This window comes from Colossoma macropomum, unplaced genomic scaffold (genome assembly GCF_904425465.1).
Source record: "Colossoma macropomum unplaced genomic scaffold, Colossoma_macropomum, whole genome shotgun sequence".
Taxonomy (NCBI): domain Eukaryota; kingdom Metazoa; phylum Chordata; class Actinopteri; order Characiformes; family Serrasalmidae; genus Colossoma; species Colossoma macropomum.
In genome coordinates, this window is record NW_023494785.1 from 41,087,082 (window position 1) to 41,103,362 (window position 16,281).

The 16,281-nt window shown below is 41.1% G+C and overlaps 1 protein-coding gene across 2 annotated transcripts in view; it reads left to right on the plus strand.

Annotated features, from left to right (window-relative positions):
• gsk3ab (glycogen synthase kinase 3 alpha b) overlaps positions 1-16,281 on the plus strand; it is a 33,010-nt gene that overhangs the window by 12,255 nt on the left and 4,474 nt on the right. For both annotated transcript variants that reach the window (XM_036594968.1, XM_036594976.1), the window contains exons 2-7: positions 2,380-2,567; positions 5,331-5,414; positions 6,865-6,975; positions 10,514-10,644; positions 13,292-13,496; positions 14,546-14,641. In XM_036594968.1, the coding sequence (XP_036450861.1) occupies positions 2,380-2,567; positions 5,331-5,414; positions 6,865-6,975; positions 10,514-10,644; positions 13,292-13,496; positions 14,546-14,641 (815 nt within the window). The remainder of the gene's footprint in view (positions 1-2,379; positions 2,568-5,330; positions 5,415-6,864; positions 6,976-10,513; positions 10,645-13,291; positions 13,497-14,545; positions 14,642-16,281) is intronic.

Genomic DNA, 16,281 nt, shown 5'->3' on the forward strand with positions numbered 1-16,281 from the left:
GTTTTCAAGTGTCACTTTGCTCCTTGGAACCGAGTTATAAGGTGTAGTGGTTGAAATCTTCCTCTATGAAATGGGACCCTCAAATAAAAAGATTACTTCATTAACAGCTACTAGTGCTGCTCTGTAGGCGACCCTGCCAGTCTGCAGTGACAGCAGAGGAGGGTAAAGTTCAGCTCCTCACTGCTGGGCTTTAGTTACATTTAGGAAATCATATGCCTTCAAAGAGGGGGGCAATTATTTATTATCGCCCACCCCTAATTCTTCAGTGATGTGAAGCTGAAGTCAGATATTCACCAGCTTCTTGTTTGAATTTTCCCATTCCACCATTTAAGGTGGAGCAGGAAATTTAGCTAGCTAACTACCGAGACCTCAGCATATTACCAGTGATTTTTATGCTTGTTATGAAGAAAAGGACCATAATACATTGAAACAACGTTAAACTAAGAAAATACATGGTTATTGTAATTTTTTAACAGAGAAATTTCTCACATTTGTGGGTTTTTTGCACAGCCGTCTTGCTGTTTTTTTTTTTTTTTTTTTCCTGTTGATTTTTCCTTCCCTGCAGTTAGTAAACATATTGGTTTATGAACTCTTACGGATTCTCGAATATCAGCATTAGTCAGAATACACGTCTCTTTTATTGTCAGCCTGTTTGTCACGTAAATAGGCTTGTAAGTAGTGCTGAGCGATTTAATCAAAAAGTAACCGACCAAAACACGGTTGTGGCAGAGCGGCACTGATGTTATCAAGAGGCTGGCGGTGCGTGTCAGGCTGAGAGTGGATGTCTGCAGCCAGGCCCTTCTCACTTAAGAGGCAGAGACGATGTGACCAGCTTTGGTGTGACTTGTTTGCAACTACGCTAACTACTGTAGCTGATGTTATCTCGGTCCAGATGCAGTGAAAAGAGACTTCTGCTAAGCTAATATGGTGGCACATTGTCCACTGAGGAGAAAATACCAAGAATATCAGAATTAGTCAGAATGCGTGGCTGTTTTATTGTTAGCTTGTTTGTCACGTAAATAGGCTTGTAAGTAGGGCTGGGCGATTTAATCAAAAAGAAATCGAAACCGACATTCAGAACTTCTAACCAACATAATCTTGCCCATCTTCATGTACTGCCCACTTAAAAAATTACTATCACGCGTGTCGTCACGTGACTCTGCCACGTCCAGTCTGCGACATCGACGTTAACGCTTTATCTACACAGCAGGTAAAAGTGGCCCAATTCTGATTTTCTCACCAAATCTGATTTGCATGCAACTGTATGACTGACTGACTATGCAACATCAGTCTGAACAGATCAGCTCCTAAACTGACTGGCATGCACAAAAGAACAGCATTCATGTTGTTGACCACGAACGAACGCCAGTCGCTCACGGGGGACCAGCTTCATCTTCACCAGCATCACAGGAGCCATCATGAAGCTTCACTGACTGACAGCTGGACTCATCACCCAGAATGTGTTCGAGCCGTAAAAGGGCGCGGTCACTTCTTTGGTTTGTGTCCTTGGATTCTTTAAACTTTGCTTTCAGACTTTTAACTGTTCTTTGACGCTGCAGCCTCGTTCTCCTCCGGGCGCGTTCGGACATTTCTATCAAAATCTCTTCAAACACGGAGGGTTTTGGATGAGTCTCTTCTAATTTTTGTACAGAAATGTACAAAAAGGTCTCAGCAGCGCAAAATTACGACGAATTTCGAGTTGGACTGACATAAAGGTCTCGTGAATTCCGATCTGGCTGTTGAGACGATTTGCATTAAGATATGCAGAACATATTTACAGCACAAACCTTGTCAGTTAACTATGAGCGCAAAAAAACAAAACCAAATAATCGTTCATTAATCGTAATCGAGGTAAAACAATCAATTAATCGCGATATTGATTTGAGGTCATATCGCCCAGCACTACTTGCAAGTTATATGTACTATTGTCCGGTTGCACTCCCCAGCTATCACCGATTGATGATAGGATTGTAGGCAGTATGATGGCAGGTTAACAAGCCATTTTCCAATGATGGCCAATATTGTAGGTGTCTGTATATGAGCCACCAGCTCACTGTTGGAGCATGTTTTTAGTGTTCAAAGAAACAAATAGCCACGAATATGGACTGAGAAGTTACTCCTTACCTTAACCTGCAGGCTGAGGAGCTTCTTAATTGACCTCCAGCTCCTTTCTCTGCTAATCCGTTTCAGCGGGTGACGTGGTAAAACCACAGAGAAGTTGTGTTGTGGTCCTTTAAGTGAACAGACAGGATCAGAAACAGTTGCTAAACGTCGGTATATGTCATATGAGCATGTGAGCAATTCTTTCTGACTGGCAGTGTAGATATATACTGCCCTTTCTTTGGAAAATAACCTTTTGGCCCGTCTTTTTGTGTTTAGGGGACAGTGGTAAGGTGACCACAGTGGTAGCCACACCTGGGCAAGGTCCCGATCGTCCTCAGGAAGTGTCCTATACGGACATTAAGGTGATTGGGAATGGCTCGTTTGGAGTGGTGTATCAGGCCCGGCTCATCGACAGCCAGGAGATGGTGGCAATCAAGAAGGTTCTGCAGGACAAGAGGTTTAAGGTAAGACTGACCACAGCAGCACTCATATATATTCACAACAGTAATAACATAATGACCGAAGAGTGATTGGCACAATTTCAGAATTGCTGTATTATGTTATGATCCTAAAGTGATTCTCTGCATTTTTTGTGGGTAGTTTTATTTTTTAATGATGGCACAAATCAGACTCCAGGGGCATTTCACATAAAAATGGGGGACTGTATTCACATATTTTATTAGTTAATCAGAATAATAACAAGCAATTTAACCTCACCAGCAAAAACATTACAAGTTGTGCCAAAAACAGTCAATTCATTTTTACATGACCATTTTTCAATCTTTCTTTTATCCCCTAGAATAAATTAGAATTGTTTCTGCACCTTTAAGACTGATGTATTTAAAAGCTCTGATTGGCTGCCTTGTATTGTGGTTCATTTAAAAGCGGTCTGGGCTGAAACACTCTTTATAACTTCAGTGTGAGTGGGAGGAGCTAAACTGCTGTAGGCTGAATAGGTGGATATATGTAAACGTGTTGTTTTTGCCAATTTATAGAAGCAGTGAATTCAAAATGGGCTGTATTTGCAGCTTAGTTTTCATACATGGGTTATGGAGTGAGTGGGGAGATCATAGGGCTCAATATGACAATATTGACAATATTTATCATTATTGTGATGTATTACACCGATCAGGCATAACATTCTGACCGCCTCCTTGTTTCTACACTCATTGTCCATTTTATCAGCTCCACTTACTATATAGGTGCACTTTGTAGTTCTACAGTTACAGACTGTAGTTCATCTGACGTGGTGGTGGTGTGTTAGTGTGTGTGGCGCTGGTCTGAGTGGATCAGACACAGCAGTGCTGCTGGAGTTTTTAGACACCTCAGTGTCACTGCTGGACTGAGAACCTAAAAATATCCAGGCAACAGCGTCCTGTGGGCAGCGTCCTGTGACCACTGATGAAGGACTAGAGGATGACCAACACAAACTGTGCAGCAGCAGATGAGCTATCGTCTCTGACCTTACATCTACAAGGTGGACCGACAAGGTAGGAGTGTCTAATAGAGTGGACAGTGAGTGGACACAGTGTTTAAAAACTCCAGCAGCACTGCTGTGTCTGATCCACTCGTACCAGCACAACAAACACTAACACACCACCACCACATCAGTGTCACTGCAGTGCTGAGAATGATCCACCACCCAAATAGTACCTGCTCTGTGAGGGTCCATGGGGGTCCTGACCACTGAAGAACAGGGTAAAAGGGGGCTAACAAAGTATCAGAGAAACAGATGGACTACAGTCTGTAACTGTAGAACTACAAAGTGCACCTATATAGTAAGTGGAGCTGATAAAATGGACAATGAGCGTAGAAACAAGGAGGTGGTCATAATGTTATGCCTGATCGGTGTAAATCATCCATAGCTTTTGATGGTATTTTTAAATGGGGCTCCTCGTTGTCTTTCATAAAATATACTGTGACATCGTGCAGCTCATGTGCAATACTGTGTGTGCAATTTGAGTAAAATATCCTTACAGTGTAAATATTTATTGCGTTTTAATATTTATAATTGTTTATCCCTCACAAAATTAACAATATAGAGTTTATATTTTACCTTCAGTAATTTTTATAATGTCTCTATAGCAACAAGTAACAAACTGTAACCTTGTTAAGTAACTAACAAGGTTAATTATTTGCTTGTTAATTTTCTTCAGTACTGAATTTCCCCGTTTGTGGGTCTCATAATGGATTGTCTTATCCTATCTTATGTATCGTGATGTTACATTTTTGCTGTACCGCCCACCCTAATTGATCGATTACATGTAGAAGTTAATTTGCATTTATTATAACAAGTACTGTGATGTGTATTTGTAAGTGTACCAGCACTCAGTGTTCCCTGGCCATAGAAATCAATAGGCAGACTGCTTTTCAGTCTTAATCAGTGGTGCTCTACTCCCGGCAGTCCTCCTTTTCCTCAGCAAACAGAAAGGCACACTGCAACCGAACCGTGACGCACGGATTGTTGTTCATGGTGTTTGATTGTTTACTTTCTTTAAACTGGTTGGCTGCCAAATCAACCAGAAACGCCACCCACTAATAAAACTTTTCCAGAGGGAAAACTTGCTTCTCCAGTTTTAAATGCACTGTTGTGATTACGTATCACTCTTTCAGTATGGAAAAAACTCATAGATGCTAACTTTTGTAAATTTTGCTCATGTTTTGGTCATTAGAAGTGCGAAAATGAAGGTTTTTCTGTGGTTATTATTTGGTTATTACTGCATCCTAGTGAATCCACTGGAAGCAGTAAGGTACCAGGCCTCTTTTTCCTATTTTTAAAATATTTCTAATTCATATTTAAATGATTCATATTGAGTTGTAAGCTAATCTTATCGTATTAAACACATTTATTTCAGAATTGTTAACTCCTAAAAGAAGCCTTTTAATCTTGTATAGTTTTGTCAGAATCTGTTTCCTTTAAAGGGCCCATATCATGGAAAACTACAGACTTTGAGTTGATGTTGTATGTAAACACTGTTTAACTTTAAACGCTTCCTGTTCACTTTTCTGCACATATATGGAAGCTAAGCTGCAAAAACAGCTCTTCGCTGATTCTGTGATGTCACAACATCCAATGCATGTATATATTTATGTGTAAGTCTGCTCAGCTTACAGCAGTTTAGGTCATGTAAATTGAATTATGACTTTCTGGGAACATAAAACCTCACAAATGCTGAAAGTAGACCTTATTGTTAACTCCTCTTTCTCTCTGTCTGTCCTCCGTGCAGAACCGAGAACTACAGATCATGCGGAAGCTGGACCACTGCAACATTGTTAGGCTACGTTACTTCTTCTACTCCAGCGGAGAGAAGGTATCCGCCTGAAAACGCTGTTCTGTCCATCACAGTCTATGGAATTCTTTCCTTCATGATTTTAAAGGGCAGTTCCACCGATTTTTCAAAATTTTGCTATAATTTAGATAGGATGTAAACATTCAGAGTGGTTTGATGTGAAATGCTTCATTCTAGAGAAACGTAGGCAGAATGGTTCACAGTGCTGGTGATAGGAACCAGACGTCTAAAGAGTTTACTGACTTTAAAAGCTCCGTCTCAGAAAGTTACTATATGAAATGTTTATCAATAGATTTCCTGATGCCTACAAACTTGTTTTGCAGTAGTTTTGTAATGAGCTTTCGGTCTATAACATATTTACATTTATAACATATTTATAAGGTTAGGGACCCAGCCCTGTGACCGGAAGGTCGCCGGTTCGATCCCCTGAGCCGACAGTACGTGACTGAAGTGCCCTTGAGCAAAGCACCTAAACCCCAACTGCTCCCCGGGCAGGTGTGCTCACTGTCCCCTAGTGTGTGTCTTCACTAGTGTGTATGTGGTGTTTCACTGCTTGGATGGGTTAAATGCGGAGGTGAAATTTCCCCATTGTGGGACTAATAAGGGTCACTTAATCTTGATTAATTAATAATTATTCCCATTCCCTTTCATGGTTGAAAGGGAAAATAGTCAGCGAAGAAAACTTCACCATCATCAACATTACATATAAAAACTCAGAAATGGCTGCATCTGTGGTGCAGGCAGTGCAACCTCTGGTTCCCATTACCACCACTTCTTGTAGAGTCTCTACAATGAACCCTTTTACGTCAAACCGCTCTGAATGTCTTCTTCCCTCTCAGTGATTGAAATTTGGAAAAATTGGTGGGATTCCCCTTTAAACACACAGCTACGGTAGTTAGCTGCGTATGGTGATTGCAAAATGCCTGACAGATATATTAAAATGCACTGGTGAATGAATCAAAATGACAAAAATGTACAAAAAATGTAATCTTACATTAATTGGCAGAGAAATTATTTGCTTTAATTTATTTGTTGGATCATAGGAATATCTCGCTTTGTCCAACGGTAGATTGTTAACATTGACGGAGCGTCTGAGGTTGGTCAAGGTGCTCACAGTGCATTATGAGAATAATGTGCAACTAATCATTCAACTAAACAGTGTTGCAGTTACTTTCACTACATTATGATTGCAATACAGCAACACATCGGCCAGCACTCGCTCTACTGTAGACCACTGTTTTCAGTTATATAAAACCAGTTTGTTGACAAGTATGAAGATTCTAATATGCTTTCAGTTAATTAGTAGTGAGTCTAAACTTATTTATTTTCTTATTATAATGTTGCTACGCTTGGGGGGGCTAATGGCAAAACATTCTGTGCGGTATAAGTTTTATTTATTTGGATTTATTGTAATATTTGGACCTTTGATCTTTCTCACCTTTCTTGTTCTCTTGCTTCTTGTCTCTCTTAGAAAGATGAAGTGTATCTGAATCTGGTGCTGGATTATGTACCAGAGACCGTGTACAGGGTGGCGCGCCACTTCAACAAGGCCAAGACCACCATACCCATCATCTACGTCAAAGTGAGTGCTAAGCTCGGCCTTTCACTTCAGTCACACTCTACGTTCCCTCCTTTAGTACAGGTGTGTGTGTAAAGCCAGGCGTACACTGTGCGGTTTTAGGCCGTTTTTAGGCCTGATTTGACTGAATTTCATGATTGGGCCGAATTTCAGCTTAATGGGTCGTCGTTTGCTGTGCAGTGTGGGAGGAGAAATGATGCATGATTAACTGCCCAAACGATCTCTGACTGAGCAGTCAAACAATGGGATGGATTTCTGACATGTCAAATTTTGGTTGCTTGTCTCAGTGTGACCAGCCTCACAAACCGATTTCTCAAAATCGCACCCAAAACCAAACACAGTCACGGCCACCGCTCCTGCACGGAGCCAAAAAAGTCCACATTTGTGGCACCAGCGTCCGTATATGCCGACTTTGCTCCGTTTGCGTCTGCTCTTTAGCTTCAGCGCACAGTGTGGCACAAGTGAGCAAAGCTGTTGTGTTGAATCTCAGACGGCCCTTCCTTCTTATGTAGTGCACCAAGTTCTGGCTTCTACACCAAAATAGTGCGCGGTTCGTCCAGTATGGAATCGAGCACACATGGCTGAATCCCAAATAGCTATTTATCAGACGTGTGATAGACTGTATGGGTGCATGAGCCGCTATTTTAATATGTGGTGCACTATGTAGGAACCAGGGAGCCATTTGAGATTCAGCCATTGTTTTTGCTCGAGACCCTGTTGTTTTGAATGAAAGAGCTTTATTGGAAATTGTCGGTACACAGTGTGTCTGTAGGAGCTGCGGTTCACATGCAGTGTGAGCACCCATGTCATGTCGGTCGGACCGAGTGTTTTCGTATAGTGTGAGTATATAAATCGCAGGCTTTGGCCATACACGATAGGCAATTCAAACGTACAGTATGAGTTGTCACCAAAGAACAAGATTTCGCAGAAGAAATCGCACGGTGTAAATGCCTGGCTTAAGGGTGGACTCTTAACTGTATAAGTGTTGTAATTTATTTTCGGAAGTTTGGGAACAAGTTGGAGCAGAAATAAGGAACTGACAAAACAATTAAATAAAAAATAGGAAAAAGAGGGAAAAAGTACAATGTGTAGGCCTGGCACAATCATGAAATTGTAGCTCATGGTTACTTATTTGATTAATTGCGATCAACACTTGTCTGTTTTGTTCACTTTATGCGACAAAATTACAAGACCGAAGCAGCTAAACTGGCTGGTTAGCTGTCTTGCTTCCAAGATCTTTACCATGCACTAAGAAGAGATGATTTAAGCAGTAGAACACGAGAGGGAGTGTGTTATCACGAAATAACATGACCGTAGATCATCACAGCCGTGATGTTATTTGAGAACATTTTGTTGTATTGCTTTTATACAACAGTTAAATAAATAAAGTAATAAATTAATAAATTGGGCTGTGAACGCGGCGTTTAATATGTTTTAATGTTCGCAGTTCCTTAACAAGCAGCTCGTTGCTACGTCAGAGTAACGAACTCCGCCCACTCGCTGCTCAGTCTGCTGTAAGCCTCGCCTTTTGAAGAACAGACCGAGCCATAAAACTGCCGCAATATCAGGTTCAGCTCAGTTTTGTCAGTTTTTGCCAGATCAGTATTAATGTTGTTTTGTTCCAGACAGTCTGTAAAGCATCTTACAGCCCGTTTAGTTTGGCGAATGGTGTTGGGTTCATTTCTGGCTGATTCCAGGTTGTTTAGCTGTTCTTCTGTCACAGCTGCCAACTGAAAAGCTGCTCAGTGGTGATGACAGTTTGGGAATTTAGTGTCGTCTCATCTTCAGAGTCTGACCAAATCGGCTGTCGGTCAAATGTGATCTTAAAAGCGTCCATTTTCTGTTTGTGGCAAAGCAAGAAGTAAAAACGTTCAAATGGCTTGAGCGTCTCCTACAGCTGTCAAAGTCGTTGCTTAGCAACGGCGTCTCAGCGGAGTGATACAGTGTTTGTGAAAAAAAAAAAGTGATGTTATGGTGAAATATCAGCACAGTTAGAAAGCCTCTCAACCAATCAGCTCGCGTGGCCAAAACTCACTGTTGTATAAATAGTGATGATGCACAGGTCTATAGTGACCTATCTATCAAATTAATTGTTGCCCCTAAATTAGTGCACAGTTAAAACTTTCAGTTTGAAAAATAAGAGTTTGAATAAAGACGTGATTTTACACGTTCATTTACATTAAGCCATCTAACGAAAACGCGTCTGGCTCACTTTACACTTGTTGCAGTAGAAAATGACTGTGACATTATGATTGTGGAAAATAACTACAGTCAGATTACATAATTGCGATTATCTCATAATTGCAGTCGGGTGATTATGTAACAATTGTCACACTTGTACTTGAGCCCCAGTACTTTCTATTAGTCAATGTTGCTCATATCATTTCAAAGGGCCTGAATCTCCCTCGCTTTTTTTGAATAAGGGAGTTTGAATGTGTAAACGTCGTTATAGTTTCAAAACCTACCATACAGTCCATATATGAAAAGTAAACCACAAAACGGCCTGATTTTAATTCATCATGTGATTTTATGAGAACAAACCCATTTACTACATCCATCTATTCAGCCTGCATCAGTTTAGCCCTGTCTAGTCGCACTGAAGCTGAGGGCTTTTTGAATGAGATGCAGTGCAGAGCATCCAGTCAGAACAGTGCTCATTTATCTCATATCTGTCTTAAAAACCTAGTAATAAAATCAGCCAGTTAAATACAAAGGGATGACGAGAGGATGGAAAATGGTCATGTAAGAATTAATTATGACCATGTTTAGGACATAAAACCACAATAAGTGGTAAGTGAACGTCATGGGAATAAAAAGAAAATACAAGACGTGTAGAATGTGGGCCCTTAAATGGGCCAGACTGGCATTTTGACGTCTTAAAGGAAAAATATTTTAATAACACACGTCAAATAAAGTGCTACACTGATTTGTGTCATTTATGTCATAAAATCGCAACAGAAATCAAGCAGGGTCAGAAAAAACCTAATTGGTTCAAAAATTGATCAGTTCTAATCCTGGCTAAATCAGTAATATGTATGCCAATAGAAAAAAAAGCTTTTGCATGCTGTTATAAGCGTTTTATTAAGCCTATTATGACTCATCACACTGCCTTGCTTGTATAAATCGCCATTTTTGACAGAACAAATACCCTCTGTAAAATACAGAAAACATGGAGAGGCGTCTGTTATTATGCTTCTAAACTGTGGAGCTCAATTCCACCTTTTATTAGACAGTCAAGCTCGGTGCTCTTATTAGAAGCATCTAAAAATGTGTCTCTTTAACTCAGCATTTAATTAAAACTGCGTCTCGTGGTGTTTATCTTCTAATTTGATCTTTTTCATTTTCTTCTGATTCTAAATAAATACTAATGATTTCTTGTGTAACTATGTTTTATCACCTGTCTGTAAAGCACTTTGAGCTGCCACCAGCATGAAAAGTGTTGTATAAATAAAAATTATTATTATTATTATTAAATCAGTTTCCAATTTTTCTCTCTCTCTCTCTCTCTCTCTCTCTCTCTCTCTCTCTCTCTCTCTCTCAGGTGTATATGTATCAGTTATTTCGCAGTCTGGCGTATATTCATTCCCAAGGCGTCTGCCACAGAGACATCAAACCACAGAACCTGCTGGTGGACCCAGACACAGCTGTGCTCAAGCTGTGTGATTTCGGCAGGTGCGTGTGCTCTCACAGATCTACACTCAAGGACAGTCAAACTGCATAAGGCAGCTTACAGTGTGCTAGTCTCGCGGGACCAGGCATGATCTCGTAACAAGAATACACATCTGGGGACAACCTGTTAAAGTTTTGGTGCTGGATAATGGCAAAATCGACCACTAACAAGAGTACACCCCCCCCACCCCCCCCAAAGCCTGCCCCCAAATTCCTGTAGTTCAAGCCCTTTTAGTGTCCAGAGTATAATAACACAAGCCAAGTAGATTAGATTAAATTAGATATAACTTTGTCATTGTGCAGAGTACACGGAGCCAATGAAATGCAGTTAGCACCTGACCAGAAGTGCAAAATACAGTATTATTTACATATAAAGTGCAGAAGTACAGTATATAGTGGTAAAAAAAATATATAGATATGCAAGTACAGCGAGATTCACTCAAAAGAGGCGCCAAATATTCTGTAATAACTCTCACTAGGAAGAAGCAATCTGAACGAAACAACGTGCAATGTGCTCCTCGGTATATGGAGCTTTGAGCAAGCCGGGATGCCCCTGTGTCAGAGCGATGAGGTAGGTGCCGGGCAGCCGTCACAACGGTTTAACCTCCGTTTGCAACTTCCGGGTGCATAACCCCCAGACACATGAACCCCCTTCATGTGTCTGGCAGAGATCACTTCCAACATCGCATGTAATGCAATCGATCACACACATACGTCAAGGTACGTAGCATATTCGTTTGGTTCAGATTGCTTCATCCTAACGGGTGTTGGAACAGAATATTTGGGGCCTCTTTCGAGTGAATCTCCCTGTATAAATATAATACACATATATACAGAGTGAGTGGAGAGCGTACAAATGTAGGTAGTATGTCCTGTGAGAGCAGCGTATGTAAAAGTATGCAGAGAAAACCTGTACAGTAGCTGTTGGTGCAAATATGAATAGTGCAATAATACTAGGATATAAAGTACAATACAGTGTAGTGATGCAGTTAAAGTGGCAGTGAGGAGTTCAGCAGGGTCACAGCTCTTCCTGAGCCTGCTGGTGCGGGAGCAGAGGCTTCTGTAACACCTGCCAGATGGGAGGAGGGTAAAAAGCCCGTGGTTAGGATGAGAAACGTCCTTGATGTTCCTCACCCTGCCCAGGCAGCGCTTATGGAAAATGTTCTCAATGGTGGGTAACTGGGCACCTGTGATGTGTGGCAGTTTTCACCACCCGCTGGAGCGCTTTGCGGTCAGATGCGGAGCAGTTGTCGCACCGCACTGAGATGCAGTTTGTCAGTATGCTCTCTATGGTACAGCGGTAAAGGTTCACCAGTATCCCGGGACACAGGTGAGCTTTCTTGAGGCTCCGTAAGATAGCTGCCTTACATCCGTGGGCTAACAGATAATGTTGACGAGCACTCCATCACCCCCTACTTTGAGCTCGGCCTTCACGAGCTGTTTATTTGATTTAGAAATTTCACTTTTAGTTCGGTCCCAGTCTAATAAGTCTATGTTCCCACCCACGTTCAGCCCAGAATCTCATTAGCCACGTTTACATGCAGCCTAATAATCTGTTAATAATCTAAATGATAGCTCAATCGGAATAGAACACGTCCATGTATACACTTCAGTCAGAATAGTCCAGTCCGATTGAGGCCATTCGGAATACAGTTTCTATCCGATTAAGCGAGGTGGGTAATCCTGTAAATAATCTGTTAAATATAAGAATAATATCCGTGTAAACTCCTGTATCTGATTACATTCCCTATCGGAAAGTTTAGGTACGTTCTGATCATGTGCGAGAGTTTATACCGTTCAACATGGCGGAGCAGAAACTGGTCTGCAGAGGAGACGAAGTTTCTGCTCTGATCTTTAAAAGACGGCGGTGGGACGGACGTCCAGCTTATGTGTCTCAGAACACGACGTCTTCCTCTCGGCCTTCAAGGACATGTGAAGGACGTTTTCCTGAGTCTGACATCATTTTAAAGCCATTAAAAACACAAGCGCTGCTCACTGCTGCTCATCTCACTCTGACTGGACTGGGCATAATGCTGGTTGTCATGGTAATGCCTACATTAAGTGGTTCGCCACGCATGCGTGCCATTTTGGATGGGATTACTTGTTGTGCGCATGTCAAAGATTTATCAGATTGTTGAGTAGAGTGAGAACAAACACCTCAGTCTTCACCTGTAATCGGAATGTATTCAGTCGGATTGGCAAAAATCTTTGCATGTAAACACAGCCATTGTTGTCTTCAGATTTTCTCATTACGACATAACGTCTGACCCTTCGAGGCTAACCGTGTGCTTGAATGTTTGCTTTCAGTATAGTGCTGCAAATATCAAGTTTATTGTTGATACGTTGTATTAGAAAAGTTCAAGACATGCTTCATTTTCATGACTGAATGGGAAGAACAAACAATTTTTCTCTCTCTCATTTCTTTTTGTGTTCTTTTCCTAAAATTCATGTCGCTTTTTATTTACATCTTTGAATTAAACTGGTTGTAGTAAAAGTATTGATTATCAATGTGATTTTACTTATGAAATGTATCGGATTTAATCTGATATTTGTTGCTGTCCCTCTTGGATGCTGCTGGTCACACATCGTCTTTGTCATCTGAACGTCTGCGTGAGTCGTTTATGGTTGGATCTCCGTTCTCTCTTCACAGTGCGAAGCAGTTGGTGCGCGGTGAGCCGAACGTTTCGTACATCTGTTCGCGGTACTACCGTGCACCAGAGCTCATCTTCGGAGCCACAGACTACACCTCCAACATCGATATCTGGTCAGCTGGCTGCGTATTGGCCGAGCTGTTGCTGGGGCAACCCATTTTCCCTGGTGACAGTGGGGTTGACCAGCTAGTTGAAATCATTAAGGTATGTAAATATGTGTGGGCATGTGTAAGTGTGAGAATGTGTCCAGAATAAATCCACATTATCAGAAATTTACCATCATCTTCCAGATGAAAATGTGCTGCACTTGCTTTAAGTTCCGTTCATCAGAAAGAGATTTTTCCATAAGAAGTCACATAGTGTGCATGCGGAGTTGGCTGAGTCTGTGGGTGCCACTCATGGCTCTTTCAGACTTGGCTAGCAATAACGTCAGCTAATAATAGCTTATAGTTAGATGACCGCCGAAGTATTAAGTAGTTATTTGATGATTTTGTTGAGGTACTTCTCTCATTACAACTCAGGAACTTTAATGCTTCTGACCAGCACTTTGAACATACATATAGAAATGCACATAATGCTAATTAGCTAACTGAATGACATAAGTATAATATAGTTAGCTACACTCTCAGAAATAAAGGTAGTAAACTGTCACTGGGGCAGAACCCTCAAGGGTACATCTCAGTACCTTTAGTCAGGGAACATAACCGTATCATAATCCACTGAAATGATATTTTCTAGGTTGTACTGACTCCACACACCCCGTCTCGTCTCCAGGCTTTTATTTTACTGATCTGTTTTGAAACATTCGGTTATGAAAAGGTACAAATATGAGTTTTTCACCTGGAAAAAACGCTTTAAGAAGCTGTGTGTGTGTATTTATATTTGCAATATACATCTATATTTGTGTATATACATCCATGCAAAAATATGTATACAAGACAGACTAACATTTTAAGTGACAGTTTGTTTACAAGTGTTTTCAAACTCCAGGACCATTCATGTTGACCTCAATGTGGTTAATTACTGTAATCTATACTGAGATTTGCTGTCTTTCAGTATCTGTGGTCTCTACATTAAACTCTACATGTTGTTGGTTTAATGAACAAATGTATTATTTGAGGGTGTCAGTTTGTTGTTTGAGGTATCTGGCGTCAATATCGGAGTCCTAAAGCTGGTATCAGCACCGAAGGCAAAATTCTGCAAACATTCCAGTACTTTTCTTGACCAACGACACTCCTCTTCTCTTCTTGCAGGTTTTGGGAACGCCTACGAGAGAACAGATCCGGGAAATGAATCCCAACTACACAGAGTTCAAATTCCCTCAGATCAAAGCGCATCCCTGGACTAAGGTACCAGCTTTGCACCTGAGCCTTATTTAATTACACTCTCTCAAAACCTCTTTTGAGGTTGTCAAATGTGCAACTGCCTCAAGCTGTTTCTGCAAATAACATGTGGGCTCTATCGCTCTATGGATGCCTCTCAGTGATGTACTAGTTAGTTTTGATTGTGCTTGGTAGCAGAGTGCACACTTTCAAGCAGGGCTAAATGATATAGACAGCTAGCTAGTGTTGCAATTATGTATTGCGATATACACCAATCAGGCATAACTTTATGACCACCTTCTCGTTTCTACGCTCATTGTCCATTTTATCAGCTCCACTTACTATATAGGTGCACTTTGTAGTTCTACAGTTACAGACTGTAGTCCATCTGTTTCTCTGTGTACTTTGTTAGCCCCCTTTTACCCTGTTCTTCATTGGTCAGGACCCCCATGGACCCTCACAGAGCAGGTACTATTTGGGTGGTGGATCATTCTCAGCACTGCAGTAACACTGACGTGATGGTGGTGTGTTAGTGTGTGTTGCACTGGTACGAGTGGATCAGACACAGCAGTGCTGCTGGAATTTTTAAACACCGTGTCCACTCACTGTCCACTCTATTAGACACTCCTACCTTGTCAGTCCACCTTGTAGATGTAAAGTCAGAGACGATAGCTCATCTGCTGCTGTACAGTTTGTGTTGGTCATCCTCTAGTCCTTCAGCAGTGGTCACAGGACGCTGCCCACAGGACGCTGTTGGCTGGATATTTTAGGTTGGTGGACTATTCTCAGTCCAGCAGTGACACTGAGGTGTTTAAAAACTCCAGCAGCACTGCTGTGTCTGATCCACTCAGACCAGCGCAACACACACTAACACACCACCACCACGTCAGTGTTACTGCAGTGCCGAGAATGATCCACCACCCAAATAGTACCTGCTCTGTGAGGGTCCATGGGGGTCCTGACCACTGAAGAACAGGGTAAAAGGGGGCTAACAAAGTACACAGAGAAACAGATGGACTACAGTCTGTAACTGTAGAACTACAAAGTGCACCTATACAGTAAGTGGAGTTGATAAAATGGACAATGAGCATAGAAACGAGGAGGTGACCTTTATCGATCAAAATACCCACAAAAACTTCTCAGGAACCATGAGGGGTGGCGATGCTCACACCACACTGTGATTGGTTAAAGGACTCAGCTGCATGTTATTCATTTGCATGTTTTATCATAGAATGAGCAGAATTAGTCCTGTTTAACTGGATTTAGTGCAGTGCAGGCTGTGAAATGAAAGGCTGTTGAATGAAAGTCAATGTATTTATATAAATTTTTTTTAATAATGTGCCACTGCTGATTCTTTTTTTGTCTGTTGGAACGTATAAATCCTCAAAAAGACTTGAAAATGAAAATGTCTTAAAAGTGTTGTATGGTTGTATTTTTACCACATCGCCATATGTGCATTCTACCTCCATAGTAAGTAGATGGTGAATAATTCAAAGTAGTTAGTGAATAACGAACCTTAAGATTAATAGGTTAGTAAAAAGCTTGCAGTCTGAGAACTTTGTTTAATAGTAGTTGCAGAATACTTCTCATAGTTAGTAATTAGTCTGCTGTTTAAGAGGATGAGGAATGTAACTTTCATATTAGTTTTATAGTCGTTACTGAATAAT